General features: G+C 42.9%; 1 protein-coding gene across 1 annotated transcript; it reads left to right on the forward strand.

Moving 5' to 3' along the window:
• Window positions 1-624: 624 nt before the first annotated feature.
• Window positions 625-23,461, forward strand: LOC140389463 (extracellular calcium-sensing receptor-like). Its single transcript, XM_072473593.1, has 6 exons — window positions 625-842; window positions 2,415-2,706; window positions 12,828-13,664; window positions 13,958-14,185; window positions 14,762-14,885; window positions 22,566-23,461. Exons 1-6 carry the CDS (start codon window positions 625-627, stop codon window positions 23,459-23,461), a joined length of 2,595 nt encoding a protein of 864 aa, XP_072329694.1.

Consider the following 23,461-nt stretch of genomic DNA (forward strand, 5'->3'; position numbering starts at 1 on the left):
CTTCCAGGAACACTTCGTATTCATTGTTGGAACGTGGAGGGGACAGGGGTACACAAACGCAACAACAGTTAGGAAATAAAAATCCCGCTAAATAATGAAAAAAAGTTATTTCGTGCTTAAAATTGAAGGTTGTCCATAATTTCACAGTGAACGGGAACAGGTGACACAATGTCCATTAAATGTCAATGTCACTGAAATACATTTGAAAGCCAGATTGGATATTATGCCGCTGGCGATGTTTATGTTTCCAATCACAAGAGACCATCATTGAGAATAAATTGGAAATGGTGTTTCTCTGTTACATACAGATGAATAAATCAGGGTTGATAAAATTACACATTGCCATGGACCCTATAAATATACAGTTTCACGAATGAAAATTAATGATGTCTAAGTCATAAAAGATCGCCTCAAGCTGTGGAAAAATTGTTACCTGGGTGCCACACTGGTAACTTGAGTGACTAAAGAATATCGTTGCGACGGAAACTTCAATCTCTTGCAGTATTCAGAGGGGGATAGGTTACGCTAATTATTCTCGCGCCGCCTACTTTCCTGGTTGAGAATATAAAGTCTTTCACTGAAAACCATCGATCATTCATGAATGCGGAGCGCATTTCCATGACCATGATGTACCTCCATCCGTTTTGGGTTCTTTTGTTACTTATTTCAATCGAAACTTTGCTTTCTACAGTCGAACATTTGTGTAAACTTCGGGAGAAGTTCAGCCCCGGAGCATATAAAGATGGAGACATTGTTCTGGGCGGTTTATTCTCCTTACACCTAAGAACAGCTCCGAATTATCACTCGTTTCGAAGCCAACCGTCGCCAGTACGCTGCCTGCAGTGAGTGACAGTTATAGATTTTCAGTCTCGAGTCTGTAAACAGTGCGGGTTATGATTAAATGACAGTCAAGTGGGTGAAATGCGTACCAATGTAATTTGAGTACTTCAACACGTAAAGAAATTTTTGAGTGGACCAGGCTGTAAAGGCTCGGGATTTCTTGTTTGATGTGCGCTACCAGGTCTTATCCAGCGTCCATCGAGATATTCTCACCAATGGTTGAAAGGTTCAGAATTTAAAATCGAGCGGTAGAGCAACCGACGCTATCAAATCAGCAGACTGCTTAAAGCTCGATAAAATAGAAAATCGCACCCGAGGTCTGGAGAGTGCCATTGACTTCTTGAGGTAGTGTGCAGGCAGTTATATCTCTCTCTGCCTTATTTTTCAGATGGAATTCCAGTGACAGAGACGTTAAACGGTCCGTCTGCACGACCTGCTTAACACTGAACAAATACATTCTAGTTTCACCCAGCAGTCTCCAGCAGAGTGAATGAGGAATCACCCTTCTTGGGAGAATTATCCTTCTTAAATGAATTAATAATGAAATTATTGACAACAATTTTCTAATCTATGCCCCACTTGAACATGTTTGTTGAAGTGATATTATAACCATCAAAGGACTATTTTAATATACTTTGATTGGTTTGGTGAACGATATTGAGCTCTTTACATGGTTACTGAGTGGCATGGGCTAGATTCGCGAAAAGCAAAACTGTTCTTTTTTTTTGAGGAGCAAGTTTGCTGCAGCGCTAGGAACAGCCAGTTGTTATTAGAATTATAAATTACACTGTGTGACAGTACATGAATCTGGAGCCAGATAAACAATGCAGCAGAGAGAACTTTGTCAACTCGTGACATTTCACACAACAATTCTGGCCCATCACAAATGAGGTCACACACAATCACCAAAAGGATTTTGTTCCCCCCCACCCACCCACCAACCAATTTCTCCCCCCCTCCCCCCCCCCCCCCCGAAAACGTTGTTCTCATTTCTCCCCTCCCTCTCTTCTGAACACGAGAACAACACTGTTCTTGACATGTTCTTGAAACAGAAAGCTATGAAGGAATACAAAGCTTAAATATAGCAATGGGGCACTAAATCGCCAGGAGAGCCTTAGGCAGCTGGGTTGTAAAGTAATCGATTGTTATAATTGTGCAAAAAAGCACACGCTGCAAGTTCAAATGGAATAATTAACTGAAAGGTCCATGGACGACAAGTTCTGCAAATAATATATTATATTATCCGTTGGTGGATACTTTGTTGCAGTGATCGATCTCTGGGGGAAGAGACGGTGGCTGACAACAGTGACTTTAACGTAAGGTGTCAGAGTGGGACAGACTTGAGGAACCAAATGTTATTTGTAATCCTTTCTTCCTGCATATTTCTGTAATTGTCCTGGACAGTTTCAGTTATCGAATTAGCATCATGATGTGAATATTATAATTTTGCGCCTCTATTAAAGATACCACTGATGAAGCAGCACAGATCTGGCAAATTGTCAGGTGCTTTGCAAGGGTAGTTGAAAAGTTCATAACCAGTACCATTCGAAATTAATCCTTTGCATATGTGCCAGTTTCAGCCAAAGGGGGCTGCGCTTAGCCCAAACGATGGTCTTCTCCATAGAAGAAATAAACAGGAATGACGAGTTGCTTCCGAACATAACCCTAGGTTACAAGATCCTCGACAGTTGTGGAACACCCTCTGAGGGACTTAAAGGAGCCCTCAAATTACTTAACGAGGAGGATCAACCCGTTTCCAATTACGCATGCGCTGGGTTACCATCCGTACCCGTCATCATTGGAGATGGAGGATCATCGCAATCTGTCGTAGTTTCAAGGATGGTGGCTCCTTTCAGCGTTAGCATGGTAAGACGATAATTCATTTGCTGAAGCACTAAGAATTATTCTGTTGGGTGTATACTTTAAATCTTAACAGCATTTTTGCTTCTCACTGCTAAAGCTTTTTTGGGTTTGGTGGGCGTGTAATTCTTTCTGGGGAGTAGCACAAAACTGTTCTAGCCAATTGGAAGCACATTTAACTGGCCACCCCATCGATCTATTCACTGCAGTCTATGAAACAGAAGATCGGGCATAATATCACAGGGGAAGCTAGCACCTCCGTCTCCGACTTCAGTTGAATTTCACACCCCGGATGCGATTGCGCAGGAAAATCCAAACAATTTATTATTTACCAAAGTATTTGCCATATCAATAAGCATTGCGACCAAATGCAATTGTGCCGTATGGAATTTTTCATACTTAGTGGATATTGAAGTCGAATGGGTGTTTCTCGAGTACAGGGTAGCACGATGGCAGTGTGGTTAGCACTGCGGTCTCACAGCGCCAGGGACCGGATTCAATTCTGGCCTCGGGTGGCTGTGTGGAGTTTGCAGGTTCTCCCCGTGTCTGCGTGAGTTTCCTCCGGGTGGTCCAGTTTCTTCCGGCAGTCCAAGGATGTGCAGATTATGTGGATTGGCTACGCTAAATTGCCCCTAAGTGATGAAAGTTTCGGTAGGGTTACGGGGATAGGGTTACGGGGATAGGGTTGGAGATTCGGCCTCATTAGGGTGCTCTTTCGGACGGTCGGTGTAGACCCGATGGGCTGAATGGTCGCCTTCTGCACTGTAGGGATTTTATTATGCTATGCTTCTATGTCGCGTTACATCGAATCTACAACATGGAAACAGTGAGGCGAAACTGAAGTTCATGCACTATATGTTCATCTGGTCCCATCAGGGATTTCTTTCATTTGTTTCTTTACCCTCCTTGCATCTCCATGTTCCAATGAATTGCACGTGTGATACTGCCTCAAATGTTCCCATTCCACATTCTGAATGCAATTTGAAAAAAATAAGTTCACCCTGAGCACTCTAGCAGATGTATTGTAGATGTTGACTCTCAATTTCGTCTCTTCATTCATGGAAACGTTTTCTCCTAGTCTTCTCTTTCAAGGCAATGAATGATCTAAAAGCCATCAACTTGGTCACCACAACCGCACCCCGCCCGCGCCCCTCAAACCGCGCGTAGCACTTCTGTGTTCAAGAAACAAGATGCCCAGCCTGTTCAGTATTTCCTGACGGTTATAACTTTTCAGTTCTCGTTTCATCTGGTAGAATTTTCATACTTTTCCCAATATCTTTCTATTACATGACGATCAGAGACTACGTCGTATTCTAAGTTTGATGTAACGAAGATTCGATACCAGTATGATTATTGTTTCCTTTTTTACATGTCTATTATATATAATTGAGTCCTAATTATTGGTTTCCCCATTTAAGGTCATATTAACCTGCTACTTTTGGCTGACTTGCGTATCTGTATGCCGAGGTTCCTATCCTATTTAGACTGTTATCATCGAAGCATGATGTGACTTTCACCAAAAAGCATCATTTCAAAATTATCTATGTTGAAATGTATTTGCCAATTGCTCGTCCGTTCTGTAACTGTGTTAATATATTCTCGACCTTGATGACGTCCTCAAATTTTGCTTCCGATTCCCGAGTCCAGATGATCAATGTAAGTAGCGATCAAAAGTGGTTCCAAAACTGATCCCGTTGAACACCAATTCCGCATTTTTTCAGCCTAAGAAACTGCTTCTACGTTTTATTTTATGTTCTGTAGGCACCATGCTATTCACCCTGCTTCTAATCCCCGACTCTACATACTCCGACTTTAACATTGAGTTTATCCTGCAGTAAGTCTTCGAAAAAGTATTAAAATTACAAATATATTAAACCCAATACATTTCGATTTCCTAACATATCAGTCATTTCTTGAAGAATTTAATAAAACTCGTCAAGCAATTTAAAGCCTCTTACAATTGTTTTTATGACAATTTGCGTTTCTGCATTTCTACATTATATTGTTGAGCAAGGATTTCATGATCTGTCATACAAAAATGAAATGAAAATCGCTTATTGTCACAAGTAGGCTTCAAATGAAGTTACAGTGAAAAGCCCCTAGTCGCCACATTCCAGCGCCTGTTCAGGGAGGCTGTTACGGGCCAATGAATTGTGGACCAATGAATTAGCGACTTATCTATAATTCCTTGAATTTGTACCATCTTTTCAAAATATAGGTTTTGCATTAAGTATTTACCAGTTGGCTGACACCATTCCTTTTTGTAATGCAGGATAACATACTTATAACATTGTATTTTCTCTGTTATACCTTCCATAAGTTATTTCAATGTGCACAGATAAAATCCATTTTGAAGAGCATTCTGTCTTGTATAAGTTGGCACACCGAAAATCTCCCCTTTCCTAAATGGAACTTTCTGTTATGTTATTCAAATGATTGGGGATTGCAAGGTTTATGGTACCATATGCCTTAATACAGACCCCGCCTCAGAAAAGGGATATTATAAGATTTGACAAGGCATCACTGTGAATGTGCCTACAACACACAGTCTGCAGCAGTTCAAGAATGCAGCTCAGCACAATGTTTTTGAAGGTCAATTAAGGATGGGCAAAAATGTTTGCCTAGCCAGCAGTGTCCACAGTCCACGTATTAATATTCAAAAAGGATATAGTTTCTGTCTGGTTACGGAGACGCCAGAAGGTTGCCATCTCTTTGAGGCTGAAGTGCTGTGGTTAACACCCTACAGTTGCGACTCAGAAAGGATGGAGATCAGTAATTGTTTGGTGAAGGTGGGGAGTTTAGGGCTGAGAGAGGCACAGGAGGATTTGTTCGTTGCGAGGGTTCAGAGAGATCCAGGGGCAGTCTCATCTCCGTGAAGCTGGCAATTGGGGGAAAGCAAATTCCTTGTCCAGTGGCGATCTGCTCAGAGTAGCTAGAGAGCTGGAATCATGCTGGTTACTAAATAATGATGAATGCAATGGAATTCTATTTCGGGAGAGGACGATGAGCAACAGGAAGGCAAGCAGTTGGGCAATTCAGAGTTGAAGTGGCCTTCAAGACAAATCAGAGGCTAGATCTTAAAAACAGAGGAGATGAAGTACCATAAGACCATAAGACAGAGGATCAGAATTAGGCCACTCGGCCCACCGAGTCTGCTCCGCCATTCAATCATGGCTGATATTTTGTCATTCCCATTCTCCTGCCTTCTTCCCATAACCCCTGATCCCCTCATTAATCAAGAACCTATCTATCTCTGTCTTAAAGACACTCAGTGACACTCAAGACCCCAGCCTTCAGCGGCAAAGAGTTCCAGAGATTCACCACCCTCTGTCCGAAGAAATTCCTCTTCATCTCTGTTTTAAAGGATCGTCCCTTTAGTCTGAGATGGTGTCCTCTGCTTCTAGTTTTTCCTACAAGTGAAGACATCCTCTCCACGTCCACTCTGTCCAGGCCTCGCAGTATCCTGTATGTTTCAAAAAGTTCCCCCGTCATCCTTCTAAGCTCCAACGAGTACAGACCTAGAGTCCTCACCCGTTCCTCATGCGACAAGTTCTTCGTTCCATGGATCATTATTGTGAAGCTGCTCTGGACCCTTTCGAAGTCCAGCACATCCTTCCTTAGATATGGGGCCTAAAACTGCTCACAATGCTACAGATGGTGTCTGACCAGAGCCTTATGCAGCCTCAGAAGTACATCCCTGGTCTTGTATTCTAGCCCTGTTGACATGAATGCTAACATTGCATTTGCCTTCTTAACTGCCGACTGAACCTGCACATTATCCTTAAGAGAATCGTGAACAAGGGCTCCCAAGTGCTTCTGATTTCCTAAGCATATCCCCACTTAAAAAATAGTCTATGCCTAAATTCCTCCTTCCAAAGTGCATAAACTCACAATTTTCCACATTGTTTTTAATTTGCAACTTCATTGGCCACTCTCCTGGCTTGTCCAAATCCTTCTGCAGTCCCCTTGCTTCCTCAATACTAGCTGCCTTCTACAGATCTTTGAATCATCTGCAAACTAGAAACAGTGCCTTCAGTTCTTTCTTCCAGATCATTAATGTATATTGTGAAATGTTGTGGCCCCCACACAGACCCCTGAGGCACACTGCTAGTCACCGGCTGCCTTCCTGAAAAAGACCCCTTTATCCCCTCTCTCTGTGTTCTGCTAGTCAGCCAATCATCTATCCATGCCAGGATCTTACCCTTAACACCACGGGCTTTAAACATATTTAATAATCTCCTATGTGGCACTTTGTCAAAGGCCTTCTGTAAATCTAAATAAATCACGGCCACTGGTTCTCCTTTGTCTAACTTCCTTGTTACCTGCTCAAAGAACTATAACAGATTTGTCAGACACGACCTCCCTTTGGCAAAGCCGTGCTGACTCAGTCCTATTTTGCCATGCACTTCCAAGTACTTCACGATCTCATCTTTAATAACAGACTCTAAAATCTTCCCAATGACAGAAGACAGGCCAACAAACCTGTAATTTCCCGTCTTCTGCCTCCCTCCCTTCATATCTCAGCCGGAAGACACAATTAACGAATTATGTAACTCATCGTGATTGCTGAGGTCTTGGGGATAAGGGATATATGGGTGGGGTAATGTTGCTGGGAATTTCAGGGACATTGACTGGGTTATAACTGCCAATTAATGTGTAGCTTCTGATGTGTTCCATCCCAGTTTGCCTGATATTTCGTGATTACCTCGTATTGATTCAGTACGTTAGATTATAAGATCGATAGTATTGTCTGTTTGCTTTGTCGATGCTTATATAGTAAATGACTTTTTGTTTGTTCAAAGCAGTGGAATCTTCTGGCTTCATTCTCTTAATGGGTAACTGGGACTTCAAATTTCGTCTTCTTTACAACAAACGTTACAGGTCCCAAATCAGATAGTAACGGAATGTTAAAGTCTCACTCAGGACAGTAACAAAATTCGAGACTCGGTCGGTGGCAAAACAAATTTGGATGTTATGTCAAAATAGTTATCGAATTGGATGAAGGCAAAGTTAAAATTTAGCTGCCTGTTTGACGTCAAACTTCAAAATCCGAGCTCAATTGCAATGTAAATTTAGAAGATACATCCATTACACAAGAAATATTATACATTTTGAAGGCACTTGGAATAAAGATTTTAAAAAGCCCAGTAAAAATCCCTAAATATACAGATGTCATTGTGTGAGCACATGTTATTTGAAATTAATCCAATCGCCCGACATAATATACAAATGAAGTACAAATTTAATATAAGTGAAACAAATAATGCCCAGTAATATTGCGTCATGGTTTATATATCTCGAAGTATTAGGACCCATTTTGTTCGACTGTTCCGTCACATTAGTTATTTTATAATTGCTGCTTTTGCTGCGCAATTATCAAGTTACATATATTCAAATTTTGCAAATATTTTAAACCTAGAGATCAGTGTGAGAGAGAAATAGATCTGTTCTGGTGAGAATGTTTATCACAAAGGCCTCAATACACATCTAATAAAATTTGCTCAAGCGGCAGTGTAGGTTAAGAAGGGCTGCCCCACCCACTCACATAACTGGTTGGCAGTTAAGTGTCAGTCACATTAAATCTACCTTGATCTAAAAGCAGGTGGGGGAGGGGAGTCAACACAGGCCAATTTAAAAAGAGCAACTTGTAACTCACTCCCAGTGAGTTCTCCCAGTGAGCCAGAGAAGACACAGCCAGAGTGAGACAGCAAAGAGTCAGTTTGGGAATTTGAATCTAGGTGGGAATTCGAAGTGGGTGGGGAGGAAGTGCTTTTTATCCCTGGTAAGTGACAGGTAAGTCGTTTTTTTGTTTTCTTTTTCTTTTCATTGGTATATTTATTTATTACTTCTTCGTTTTGTTTTTTTGGAAATTGTAGTTGTTGAAGTTAACCGAAGATTTAAGGCATGGCAGGAGATCAAAGACCCGTGTCATGCTCCTCGTGTGCGATGTGGGAGATCAGGGACACGTCCACAGTCCCTGGCTCCTTCACGTGCAAGAAGTGTGTCCTGTTAGACCGCTTGACGGCCCTGGAGCTGCGGATAGACTCACTTTGAAGCGTCCATGATGCTGATGTCGTCTTGGATAGCACGTTTAGTGAGTTAGTCACACCGCAGGTGAAAGGTGCTGAGGGAGATAGGAAATGGGTGCCCAAAAGACAGAGCAAGAGTCGGAACGCACTCCTACTTGCAGGTCATCTCCCTGCAAAACAGATATATCGCTTTGGATACTGTTGAGGGAGATGGCTCACCAGGGGAAGGCAGCAGCAGCCAGGTTCATGGCACCATGGCTGGCTCTGCTGCGCAGCTGGGCAGTAAGACGAATGGCAGGGCTATAATGATAGGGGACTCAATCGTAAGGGGAATAGACAGGCGGTCCTGCGGACGCAATCGAGTCTTCAGGATGGTATGTTGCCTCCCTGGTGCAAGGGTCAAGGATGTCTCGGAGCGGCTGCAGGAAATTCTGGGGGGGGGGGGGGGGGGGGGGGTGAACAGCCAGCTGTCGTGGTGCACATAGGCACCAACGATACAGGTCAAAAACGGGGCGAGGTCCTACAAGCTGAATTCAGGGAGCTAGGAGTTAAACAAAAAAGAAGAACCTCAAAGGTAGTAATCTCAGGATTGCTACCAGTGCCACGAGCCAGTCAGTCTAGGAATGTCAGGATAGATAGGATGAATGTGTGGCTCGAGAGATGGTACAAGAGGGAGGGATTCAAATTCCTGGTACATTGGAACCAGTTCTGGGGGAGGTGGGACCAGTACAAACCGGACGGTCTGCACCTGGGCAGGACTGGAACCGATGTCCTAGGGGGGTGTTTTCTAGAGCTGTTGGGGAGAGTTTAAACTAATGTGGCAGGGGGATGGGAACCGATGTAGGAAGTTGGAAGGTAGTAAAATAGGGACTGAAACAAAAGGCAGTAAGGGGGAAAGTGTAAGGCAGAGAAGCCGTAGTCAAAAATCAAAAATGGCGACAGTACAAGGTACAGTGACTGAGGGGAGCTCAGTGAATAGGACCAGGAATACTAAAAGGAATAAAATGGGAAGTAAAAACATTAATGGTAAGCGACGCGGCAGGTTGTTACATGAAGATATGGGTTCAACGGCAAGGAAAATTAGGAGAAAAGTTAAAAGGAAATATAACTTAGGAGAGGTTACTGATCGAGATGTTAAGATTCAGAACGGAGGTAAAAAAACACAACATAAGTGTACTTTACCTGAATGCTCGTAGTATTCGGAATAAGGTAAATGAGTTGATGGCGCAAATCATCGTGAATGACTATGATTTAGTGGCCATTACTGAAACATGGTTAAAGGATGGTCACGACTGGGAGTTAAATATCCGAGGGTATCAAACTATTCGGAAGGACAGAGTGGATGGTAAGGGAGGTGGTGTAGCTCTGTTAATTAAGGATGACATCCGTGCAATAGTAAGGGATGACATCGGTGCTATGGAGGGTAAGGTTGAATCCATTTGGGTGGAAATCAGGAATAGTAAGGCGAAACAGTCACTGATAGGAGTAGTCTACAGGTCACCAAATAGTAACATTATGGTGGGGCAGGCAATAAACAAAGAAATAACGGATGCATGTAGAAATGGTACAGCAGTTATCATGGGGGTTTTAATCTACATGTCGATTGGTTTAACCAGGTCGGTCAAGGCAGCCTTGAGGAGGAGTTTATGGAATGTATCCACGATAGTTTCCTGGAACTGTATGTAATGGAATCTACGAGGGAACAAGCAGTCCTAGATCTTGTCCTGTGTAATGAGACAGGATTGATTCATGATCTCATAGTTAGGGATCCTCTCGGAAGGAGTGATCACAATATGGAGGAATTTAACACACAGATGGAGAGTGAGAAGGTAAAATCAAACACTAGTGTTTTGTGATTAAACAAAGGAGATTAAAATGGGATGAGAGAAGAACTAGCTAAGGCAGACTGGAAGCAAATACTTTATGGTGAAAGAGTTGAGGAACAGTGGAGAACCTTCCAAGCGATTTTTCACAGTGCTCAGGTTTATACCAACAAAAAGGAAGGACGGTAGAAGGAGGGAAAATCGACCGTGGATATCTAAGGAAATAAGGGAGAGTATCAAATTGAAGGAAAAAGCATACAAAGTAGCGAAGATTAGTGGGAGACTAGAGGACTGGGAATCTATAGGGGGCAACAGAAAGCTACTAAAAAAGCTATAATGAAGAGTAAGATAGATTATGAGAGTAAACGTGCTCAGAATAGAAAAACAGATAGTAAAGGTTTCTACAAATTTATAAAACAAAAAAGAGTGGCTAAGGTAAATATTGGTCCTTTAGAGGATGAGCAGGGAGATTTAATAATGGGAGATGAGGAAATGGCTGAGGAACTGAACAGGATTTTGGGTCGGTCTTCACAGTGGAAGACACAAATAACATGCCAGTGACTGATGGAAATGAGGCTATGACAGGTGAGGAACTTGAGAGGAATGTTATCACGAAGGAGGTAGTGATGGGAAAGCTGATGGGGCTAAAGGTAGACAGGTCTCCTGGCCCTGATGGAATGCATCCCAGAGTGATAAAAGAGATGGCTAGGGAAATTGCAAATGCACTAGTGATAATTTACCAAAATTCGCTAGAAGCTGGGGTGGTCCCGGCGGATTGGAAATTAGCAAACGTGACACCACTGTTTAAAAAAGGAGGTAGGCAGAAAGCGGGTAATTATAGGCCAGTGAGCTTAACTTCGGTAGTAGGGAAGATGCTGGAATCTATCATCAAGGAAGAAATAGCTAGGCCTCTGGGTGTAAATTGTCCCATTGGGCAGACGTAGCATGGGTTCATAAACGGCAGGTCGTGCCTAACTAATTTAGTGGAATTGTTTGAGGACATTACCAGTGCAGTAGATATCGGGGAGCCAATGGATGTGGTATATCTGTATTTCTGGAAAGCCTTTGACAAGGTGCCACAGAACAGGTTGCTGCATAAGATAAAGATGCATGGCATTAAGGGGAAAGTAATAGCATGGATAGAGGATTGGTTAATTAATAGAGAGCAAAGAGTGGGGATTAATGGGTGTTTCTCTGGTTGGCAATCAGTTGCTAGTGGTGTCCCTCAGGGCACAATTTACATAGATGATTTGGAGTTGGGGACCAAGAGCAATGTGTCCAAGTTTTCAGACGACACTAAGATGAGTGATAAAGCAAAAAGTGCAGAGGATACTGGAAGTCTGCAGAGGGATTTGGATAAGCTAAGTGAATGGGCTAGGGTCTGGCAGATGGAATACAATGTTGACAAATGTGAGGTTATCCATTTTGGTAGGAATAACAGCAAAAGAGATTATTATTTAAATGATAAAATATTAAACCATGCTGCTGTGCATAGAGATCTGGGTGTGCTAGTGCATGAGGTGCAAAAAGTTGGGTTACAGGTGCAACTGGTGATTAAGAAGGCAAATGGAATTTTGTCCTTCATTGCTAGAGGGATGGAGTTTAAGACTCGGGAGGTTATGCTGCAATTGTATAAGGTGTTAGTGAGACCACACCTGGAGTATTGTGTTCAGTTTTGGTCTCCATACTTTAGAAAGGACGTACTGGCACTGGGGGGTGTGAAGAGGAGATCCACTAGGTTAATCCCAGAGCTGAAGGGGTTGGATTACGAGGAGAGATTGAGTAGACTGGGACTGTACTATTTGGAATTTAGGAGGATGGGGGGGGATCTTATAGAAACATATAAAATTATGAAGGGAATAGATAGGATAGATGCAGTCAGGTTGTTTCCACTGGCCGGTGAAAGCAGAACTGGGGGCATAGCCTCAAAATAAGGGGAAGCAGATTTAGGACTCAGTTTGGGAGGAACTTCTTCACCCAAAGGGTTGTGAATATATGGAATTCCTTGCCCAGTGCAGCAGTAGAGGCTCCTTCATTAAATATTTTTAAGACAAAGATAGATATTTTTTTGAAGAACAAAGGGATTAAGGGTTATGGTGTTCGGGCCGGAAAGTGGAGCTGAGTCCACAAAAGAACAGCCATGATCTCATTCAATGGTGGAGCAGGCTCGAGGGGCCAGGTGGCCTACTCCTGCTCTTAGTTCTTATGTTCTTATATACTGGCATTGTTAACTCTGGCACTTTTGAGTCTTCTAAATTACATATTCCTTTTACAGATCAGTTACTTTTCTTCCTGCATCTGCCTAAGTGACAAGCACGAGTTTCCAACATTTTTCAGAACCATTCCCAGCGATGCCGTTCAAATCAAAGCATTAGTCAGGCTTGTACAGCATTTTAAATGGACTTGGGTTGGAGTCGTAGCACAAGACAATGATTATGGCCGATTTGGAATGATGGCATTTATTGAAGAGATTGCCAAATTTGAAACATGTGTTGCGTTTATTGAGTTCATCTCACCTGTTGGTATTGCAGATAGATTGCCTCAAGTCGTGAAGACAATTAAAACGTCATCTGCTAAGGTGATCATAATATTTTGTGCAGAAAGGTTCACGGCTGCGTTGGTAAAAGAACTCATCCTGCATAACGTTACTGACATCCAGCTGATAGCGAGTGAAGCCTGGATCACATCAGTCCAACTATGGACAGCAGAGAGTTTGAAAATATTGTCGGGAACAATTGGATTTGGAATCAGAAGAGTGAAAATTCCAGGACTGAGAGAGTTTTTGGTCAAACTTCATCCTTCCACAGAACCACACAATCCGTTTGTCGAAGAACTCTGGCGGGAGGTTTTTGGCTGCAGTGTAAAAATCTCAAATCAAACACTGGTAGGAACTCTATCATCAGCTTCTTTCAAACCGTGCACAGGTTCAGAGAACTTGGAGGCAACTGATACTACATACGCCGATGTGTCGGAGTTACGTGGTTCCTATAATGTTTACAAAGCTGTATACGCTGTTGCCCATGCCCTTCATAATCTACAATTATGTGAAAATGGAAAAGGCCCGTTTGCCAACAAAACCTGTGGCGGGAAGTCAAATATTGTACCTTGGCAGGTAGGATAGTAATTGAATTAAGAAATTATATATCGTCTATGTCTGAGATAGATGAAAGATCTAAAAGTAAAAATACACCAGGGAGTTGCAAAGAAATCGTTCCCTCAGAAATGTCGTTTCTGTAGATGTCTATTGAATCAGAAATCTTACCTGGAAATAATGTTGCTATGATGTTGAGATTCTTATCTGTGTAATTGAATGGTAAATCATGTTCTATGGGTTGAATGGCCTTCTCCTGTTCGTTTGTGAGATATTTGCACGTTTTATTAATGCAATTCCATCATTTCTTAAAGCTGTTGCACTATATAAAGGAGGTGCAATTTATCAATCATTTCGGTGAAGAAGTAAGCTTTGATAAGAACGGAGATCCAGTCGCTTCTTATGATCTGATAAACTGGCAGCAGGGCGCAGACGGGACTGTTCAGTTTGTTGAGGTTGGTTATTATGATGCAGCATTGCCAACTGGAAAGGAACTCGAGATGGATGAAGATCGAATCATTTGGCATCAAGGGGACAACATAGTAAGGATTTTTTAATATCTATGTAGTAAACCTTTTGAGTTTAGCCTCAGATATTTATACCAAACTTATTTTGAACAAATAGTCTTTATCTAACAAAATCAAATAAACAATCTCCAACGTGGGTATCACTGAGAAGGCTGGGATTTATTGGCCATTCGTTGTTCTCTTGAAGAGATAGTTTAGCTTTCCTGATCATACGTTGGTAACGATTTGGGGCGATCGGGGTAGTTTGGCAGACATTTAAGTGTACAACACTCTGATATACGACCGCACGTATCTCTAATCCAGGTTGGGTGAGGTTTCCTTTCACAGAAGTCAGCGCTTTAGCAATTGAAATGAAATGAAATGAAAATTGCTTATTGTCATGAGTAGGCTTCAATGAAGTTACTGTGAAAAGCCCCTAGTCACCACATTCCGGCGCCTGTTCGGGGAGGCTGGTACGGGAATTGAACCGTGCTGCTGGACTACTTTAAAAGCCAGCGATTTAGCCCAGTGAGCTAAACCATCTAAATTGTGTTGCTAACAAAAATCGATCCTTTTTGTTGTTGTTTACTGGTAGATCTGCTCTCTCCGCAGGCACCAGTCTCAGTTTGCAGCGAAAGCTGCCTCGCAGGGACAAGAAAAGCGGCTCAAAAGGGCCAACCTATTTGCTGCTTTGATTGTGTGCCGTGTGCTGAAGGAACGATTAGTAATCAAACAGGTATGGTATGCAATATATGGTTCTTATATATCGCCAAGCTAATAACAAGAAATAGAATTGATACCCATTTAAAATATGGAGCAAATATGTATGATTCCCGAGTCATTGTGCAACAATTAGTAGGGGAAAGTTAAGAGAAAATGTCAGAAGTATAAAGAAACGGAATGGAGTCTGAGGTGTAGCACAGAATAGTCAAATTGCGGAATAATTTTTTTATCCAAGAATTCACAGGGTTAGGGCTAGAAAGTAAGTTCAATTTACTCTATCTGCCGATAGCTAGGCTGAATTAATGTCATTGGTAGGAGGAAATGCTTAAATGTTTGAAAACTTACGAACCTCTGGGGATACTTTATGTTTTTGGAAAATAATTTACAGTTTGGCGCGAACATTCGTGCGATCATGACAAATATGAAAGCGATGCTGGACACCACCGTAGCCACAACACATTACAAAAATAAAAATCAAGCTAACATAACACACGCAGGCCACCATTGAGCCATTTGGTGATATTGCGAATCATGGTGAAACAGGCCAGAGGAGGGTGACAGTTCGTTTGATACACCGTCCACTTCGTGCGACCACAGCATGCCAATTGCAACTCGATTGATCTTGCTTAATCCGTGTAAGCATTTGGAGCGATCATTAAGAGCAACTTTCTGGGTGAGCTGTATGCAAACAAAAAGTAAATTGCACTCAGCCAGGCATTTAGGAAACACAGTTTCACCAATTTTGTCGACCTCTCTGACAAAGCAGCAACCGGTGAGCAATGGGGAATGTTATATCATACGACTACCCAGATTTACAAAAATAATTGCGACACAGTTTGATATTAAAAGGCGCCGGTCCAATGTAAATAGGCGCATGATCGGGTAGAATTTTACAGAGATGCCCAATACAGAGAAATGTTCAGTAAACATTGCTCTGGTTAGATAAGCAATATCAAGGTGTTTCCGATATTCATCCTTGCTGACGCAGTTCTAGAAACACAATTTTATTTAGTTTATAGCTATTACTCACATTCCGACACACCGTGAAATCTTTCAAAACCTGGAGCTGGTAACAAGAGAATTAGAGTACATGGCGCGCCGTGTTTAATTTGGCAGAATAAACATGTTATGCCTATAGCGGTGAAGTGTTTCGCTTAAGAAGGAAAATTGCCTCAATGCACGTATTGAAATATGATAGTGAATTAGCCCCAGAAGGGGCTGTAAGAAAATTAAGGCTAAACATTCATCGTTGCTGTTTGAAATCGATGAGTATAAATTTCCCGCGATTTCCGAGTTGACAGAAAAACTGTCACAGTTGGAGTTCATTGCTGTGTAAAGGTTGGCAATTAGTTGCGTCCTATCTTGTGATAGCAGCAAGGTACCATAGTGGTTAGCACAGTTGCTTCACAGCTCCAGGGTCCTTGGTTCGATTCCGGCTTGGGTCATTGTCTGTGCAGAGTCTGCACGTTCTCCCCGTGCGTGTGTGGGTTTCCTCCGGATGCTCCGGTTTCCTCCCACAGTTCAAAAATGAGCAGATTAGGTGGATTGGACTTGCTAAATTACCCTTGGAGTCCACAATGGTTGGGTGGGGTATTGGACTCTGGGGTGGATGTGTGGGCTTGGGTAGGGTGCCCTTTCCATGGGCCGGTGCAGACTCGATGGGCCGAATGGGCTCCTTCTGCACTGTAAATTCTATGATGCTATGATGATTCTATGATTGTTCAGTTAAAGGCAACAAGCCACAAGCTATTGCCAGTGATTTTCTGCTTCTCCACAAGGTGCACTGCAGAACCCCTCAAAGGTGTAAATGTTAAAAACACTTATCTTCGTGTTTAAATCTCTCTCCACTGAGATTGTCTAGTATTTTCTGTTTTTGTTTCAGACTCCACCATCCGCAGTAATTTGCTTTGTTGAGTGTGGTGCAACTCTGCTTTTAAGGTTTAACTAAGTTATAATTACTTTTGAACAACCTCTCTAGCTTTGAAAGATTGATTTACTATTTTGGACTTTCAAATGTGTCCATTATGCAACAAAAACGTAGACGTTAAATATAGCAATTCAATAGCAATTTTACTAATATTTCTTTATCACATATTACTTTTTGTTTTAATCTCTGAATATTTTCTCAATCCTATGAGAGGAACAAAATTATGTGGTGAACAACTTACCCTCTGACGACCCTAACAGCTTTCCATGCCCGCAAGACAATATCAGGAGGGTGATAAAATATTCTCCACTTGCCTGTATGAGTGCAGCTCTAAAAACTCTCAAGAACAGTTATACCATGCAGGGCCACACAGCCTGCTTGATCAGAACCCTGCCCACCAACTCAAACATGCAGTCCCTTCACCATAGTTGAATACCCTAAAAGATGCATTGCAGAAAATCATCAAGCTTACTTCGTTAGCAACTTCCAAAAGTGCGATCTTTACCACTTAGAAGAACGAGGGCAGGAGATTCACCTTGTGAAATATCACCACATGCGCATTTCCCAAAAGGACTAACCATTCTAACTGGAACTATATCGGTAGATCTTCAGTGTCACTGTCAAAATCTTGGGTTTCCCTTTCTAACAACATCTACACCACACGGATTGCTGTATTCAAGGACAGTAGTCTTGATGCAATGAAAATACATTAGTAATCCAGAGGCATGGCTTAACGCTCCTGAGACATAGGTTCCGATATCACCACAGCAATTGGGGAATTTCACTTGAAGTAAATTAATATATGTGGAATTTAAAAATCGTCACAGCAATGATGTACATCCAACTGCCTGACGGTTGCAAAAGCACGTCTGGTTTACTAATGCCCTTAAAAGGATGATATCTGCTGTATTTAGCCAAAATTGATATTCCAGATCCATTGCACGGTGGTTGACATTCATCGTCCTCTGAAATTGCAGCCATCAATCCGCCATATCAAAACTGCTACAGAAACGCAGTATGGGTTCACGTACCAGACATTGGCTGCAGGGGTTTAAGATGGTTGTTTACCAACACCTTCTCAAGGGAAATTAGGGATAGGCAATAAATAGCTGGCCAGCGAATGTCAAGAACAAAACAAAATCCAAATACGTAACAGTTCAGAGACAAAAACAATTAAACTTATTCGAGACGGATAACTTTCCACGTGGACTGCACTCTTGTCTACAGTAATTCAGGGAACGAGGGTGGAAACTTAGATCTAGGACAAACAGAGTTATTATCTCTGGGTTGTTACCCGTGCCACGTGCTAGCGAGACGAGTAATAGGGAGAGAGAGAGGAGTTGAACACGTGGCTACAGGGATGGTGCAGGAGGGAGGGCTTCAGATTTCTGGATAATTGGGGCTCATTCTGGGGTCGATGGGACCTCTACAAATGGGATGGTCTACACCTGGACCAGAGGGGTACCAATATCCTGGGGGGGGGGGGGTGGTGGGGGGGTGCAGTTTGCTAATGCTCTTCTGGAGGGTTTAAACTAGTTCAGCAGGGGCTTGGGAACCTGAATTGTAGCTCCAGTATACAGGAGGTTGAGAGTAGTGAGGTCATGAGTAAGGTTTCAAAGTTGCAGGAGTGTACTGGCAGACAAGAAGGTGGTGTAAAGTGTGTCTTCTTCAATGCCAGGAGCATCGAGAATAAGGTGGGTGAACTTGCAACATGGTTTGGTACATGGGACTTCCATGTTGTGGCCATTTCGGAGACATGGATAGAGCAGGGACAGGAATGGTTGTTGCAGGTGCCGGGGTTTAGATATTTCAGTAAGCCCAGGGAAGGTGGTAAAAGAGGGGGAGGGGTGGCATTGTTAGTCAAGGACAGTATTACGGTGGCAGAACGGACGTTTGATGAGGACTCGTCTACTGAGGTAGTATGGGCTGAGGTTAGAACAGGAAAGGAGAGGTCACCCTGTTAGAGGTTTTCTATAGGCCTCCGAAAAGTTCCAGAGATGTAGAGGAAAGGATTGCAAAGATGATTCTGGATAGGACCGAAAGCAACAGGGTAGTTGTTATGGGGGACCTTAACTTTCCAAATATTGACTGGAAACACTATAGTTCGAGTACTTTAGATGGGCCCGTTTTTGTCCAATGTGTGCAGGAGGGTTTCCTGACACAGTATGTAGATAGGCCAAGAAGAGGCGAGGCCATTTTGGAGTTGGTACTGGGTAATGAACCAGGACAGGTGTTAGATTTGGAGGTAGGTGAGCACTTTGGTGATAGTGACCACAATTCAATTACGTTTACTTTAGTGATGGAAAGGGATAGGTATATACCGCAGGGCAAGAGTTATATCTGGGGGAAAGGCAATTATGATGCGATGAGGCAAGACTTAGGATGCATCGGATGGAGAGGAAAACTGCAGGGGATGGGCACAATGGACATGTGGAGCTTGTTCAAGGAACAGCAACTGCGTGTCCTTGATCAGTATGATCAGTATGTACCTGGCAGGCAGGGAGGAAGTGGGCGAGCAAGGGAACAGTGGTTTACTAAAGCAGTCGAAACACTTGTCAAGAGGAAGAAGGAGGCTTATGTAAAGATGAGACATGAAGGTTCAGTTTGGGCGCTCGAGAGATACAAGTTAGATAGGAAGGACCTAAAGAGAGAGCTAAGAAGAGCCAGGAGGGGACATGCAAAGTCTTTGGCAGGTAGGATCAAGGATAACCCTAAAGCTTTCTATTGATCTGTCAGGAATAAACGAATGACTAGGGTAAGAGTAGGGCCAGTCAAGGACAGTAGTGGGAAGTTGTGCTTGGAGTCTGAGGAGATAGGAGAGGTGCTAAATGAATATTTTTCATCAGTATTCACACAGGAAAAATACAATGTTGTCGAGGAGAATACTGAGATTCAGGCTACTAGACTAGAAGAGCTTGAGGTTCATAAGGAGGAGGTGTTAGCAATTCTGGAAAGTGTGGAAATAGATAAGTCCCCTGGGCCGGATAGGATTTATTTTAGGATTCTCTGGGAAGCTAGGGAGGAGTTTGCTGAGCCTTTGGCTTTGAGCTTTAACTGACACAATTCACACCTCTTTAACCTGGGGTTACCCCATCTCTGGATCTGTAAAGATTTAATCACCTGCTAATGCTCGCATTCCTAGCATTGTCTGGCATCTTGGAATTTGTCTGTATATATGTTTCTGGAACATACCTCTTCATTCACCCGAGGAAGGAGCAGCGCTCCGAAAGCTAGTGATATCGAAACAAACCTGTTGGACTTTAACCTGGTGTTGTAAGACTTCTTACTGTGCTCACCTCAGTCCAACATCTCCACATCTTTGATCTTTAAGTCATTTTTGTCTACAGGAATAGTGCCAGAAGACTGGAGGATAGCAAATGTTGTCCCCTTGTTCAAGAAGGGAAGTAGAGACAACCCTGGTAACTATAGACCAGTGAGCCTTACTTCTGTTGTGGGCAAAATCTTGGAAAGGTTTATAAGACATAAGATGTATAATCATCTGGAAAGGAATAATTTGATTAGAGATAGTCAACACGGTTTTGTGAAGGGTAGGTCGTGCCTCACAAACCTTATTGAGTTGTTTGAGAAGGTGACCAAACAGGTGGATGAGGGTAAAGCAGTTGATGTGGTGTATATGGATTTCAGTAAAGCGTTTGATAAGGTTCCCCACGGTAGGCGACTGCAGAAAATACGGAGGCATGGGATTCAGGGTGATTTAGCAGTTTGGATCAGAAATTGGCTGGCTGGAAGAAGACAATGGGTGGTGGTTGATGGGAAATGTACAGACTGGAGTCCAGTTACTAGTGGTGTACCACAAGGATCTGTTTTGGCGCCACTGCTGTTTGTCATTTTTATAAATGACCTGGAGGAAGGCATAGAAGGATGGGTGAGTAAATTTGCAGATGACACTAAAGTCAGTGGAGTTGTGGACAATGCGGAAGGATGTTGGAAGTTACAGAGGGACATAGTTGAGCTGCAGCCCTGGGCTGAGAGGTGGCAAATGGAGTTTAATGCAAAAAAGTGTGAGGTGATTCATTTTGGAAGGAATAACAGGAAGCCAGAGTACTGGGCTAATGATAGGATTCTTGGTAGTGTGGATGAGCAGAGAGATCTTGGTGTCCATGTACATAGATCCCTGAAAGTTGCCACCCAGGTTGAGAGGCTTGTTAAGAACGCGTATGGTGTGTAGCTTTTATTGGTAGAGGGATTGAGTTTCGGAGCCATGAGGTCGTGTTGCAGCTGTACAAAACTCTGGTGCGGCCGCATTTGGAGTATTGCGTGCAATTCTGGTCGCTGCATTATAGGAAGGATGTGGAAGCATTGGAAAGGGTGCAGAGGAGATTTACCAGAATGTTGCCTGGTATGGAGGGAAGATCTTTTCAGGAAAGGCTGAAGGACTTGAGGCTGTTTTCGTTAGAGAGAAGAAGGTTAAGAGGTGACTTAATTGAGGCATACAAGATGATCAGAGGATTGGATAGGGTGGACAGTGAGAGCCTTTTCCCTTGGATGGTGATGTCTAGCACGAGGGGACTAGCATGAGGGCAGCACGGGCGCACAGTGGTTAGCGCAATTGCTCCACAGCTCCAGGGTTCCAGGTTTGATTCTGGCTTGGGTCACTGTCTGTGCGGAGTCTGCACATCCTCCACGTGTGTGCGTGGGTTTCCTCCGGGTGCTCCCGTTTCCTCCCACAGTCCAAAGATGTGCAGGTTAGGTGGATTGGCCATGAGAAATTGCCCTTTGTGTCCAAAATTGCCCTTAGTGTTGGGTGGGGTTACTGGGTTATGTGGATAGGGTGGAGGTGTTGACCTTGGGTCGGGTGCTCTTTCCAAGCGCTGGTGCAGACTCGATGGGCCGAATGGCCGCCTTCTGCACTGTAAATTCTATGATAATCTATGACATAGCTTTAAATTGAGGGGAGATAGATATAGGACAGATGTCAGAGGTAGATTCTTTACTCAGAGAGTAGTGAGGGTGTGGAATGCCCTGCCTGCAACAGTAGTAGACTCGCCAACACTAAGGGCATTCAAATGGTCATAGGATAGACATATGGCGATAAGGGAATAGTGTAGATCGGCTTTAGAGTGGTTTCACACGTTGGCGCAACATCGAGGGCCGAAGGGCCTGTACTGCGCTGTAATGTTCTATGTTCTATGTTCTAACTTCAGGGAAAGAGGAATGGAAACCCTGGAGTTACAACATAAACTATTCACACCATTTATCTGGGCATGTGGCGTTTGTTCCACCGAGACAAGGAAGAAATCTGGGAATGGGTCTCCAATTTGATGGCCACGGTTCTATTGGCGATGGAGATCATCTACAGGTTAGCAAAGGTGTTTAATTTGGACTTTCATTGAGCAAAATACAGGACAGTAATATATATCTTCGCCCTAGCAATTAAGTGTTTACGATCTGATGTAATGGTAGAATGCAGGAGTTGAGATCAAGGTGTGGCAAATTCTGGCGAACCAAATTGTGAAGGTAAAATAAGTGGAAGCAGCATCCAGTTAGAAAAAGACAAATTTCCGATTGATCCAAGGAAGTTACTTTTCAACTAGAAAGAAGGCAGCATCTTGACTAGATGGCGTGTAGTGACGAAAACCGTTACCATGATGTATGCAACATCTAAAATCAAGAGGCATTTCCACATAAATGAATTGAACGAAATGCCCGGCTACATGTGTTAATTGACTTGTAAGGACGAAAATGTTGAACTCCCGAAGCTGCACTAAAACATAGAACTACCGATATTCTTTAATTCTTCTCCAGATTCGATGGAGTGCCTAATCTGTCCATTACAACAATGGTCTAATGAACGAAGAGATCAATGCATTCCAAAAGATGTTGAATTTCTCTCATTTTACGACACCATGGGAATAACACTCACGGCGGTTTCACTGTTTGGAGCTTGTATCACAGGAGTAGTTGCAACTGTTTTCTTATATTTCCTAAACACTCCCATTGTAAGGGCCAACAATTCAGAGCTAAGTTTCCTTCTATTAATCTCATTAATACTCTGCTTTCTGTGCTCCATTGCATTCATTGGACAGCCAACGACATGGTCATGTATGGTGCGCCACACCGGGTTTGGGGTGAGCTTTGTTCTGTGCATTTCCTGTATTCTTAGTAAAACTCTGGTCGTCCTGATGGCATTTAAAGCAACGCTCCCGGCCAGTAATGCCATGAAATGGTTTGGACCCAAACAGCAAAGATCAATCGTCTTCCTCTGCACATTGATTCAAATTATAATATGTGTGATCTGGTTAGTGACATCTCCCCCACTCCCATCTAAAAACACCAAGTATCAAAGTGCAAAGATTATCCTTGAGTGTGACGTGGGTTCCACAGTTGCTTTCTGCTGTGTGTTCGGTTACATCGGGCTCTTAGCGGGTATATGTTTACTTTTAGCCTTCTTGGCCCGGGCCTTACCGGACAAGTTCAATGAAGCTAAATTTATAACTTTCAGCATGCTCATCTTTTTTGCTGTTTGGGTAACTTTCATCCCAGCCTATGTGAGCACTCCCGGAAAATACACGGTGGCTGTGGAAATATTCGCAATCTTGGCATCGAGCTTTGGGTTGCTGAGCTGCATCTTTGCTCCAAAATGTTTCATTATTTTGTTAAGACCCGAAGAGAACTCCAAAAAACGGTTAATGTCTAAATAG

Source organism: Scyliorhinus torazame, chromosome 14, assembly GCF_047496885.1.
Source record: "Scyliorhinus torazame isolate Kashiwa2021f chromosome 14, sScyTor2.1, whole genome shotgun sequence".
NCBI classification, from domain to species: domain Eukaryota; kingdom Metazoa; phylum Chordata; class Chondrichthyes; order Carcharhiniformes; family Scyliorhinidae; genus Scyliorhinus; species Scyliorhinus torazame.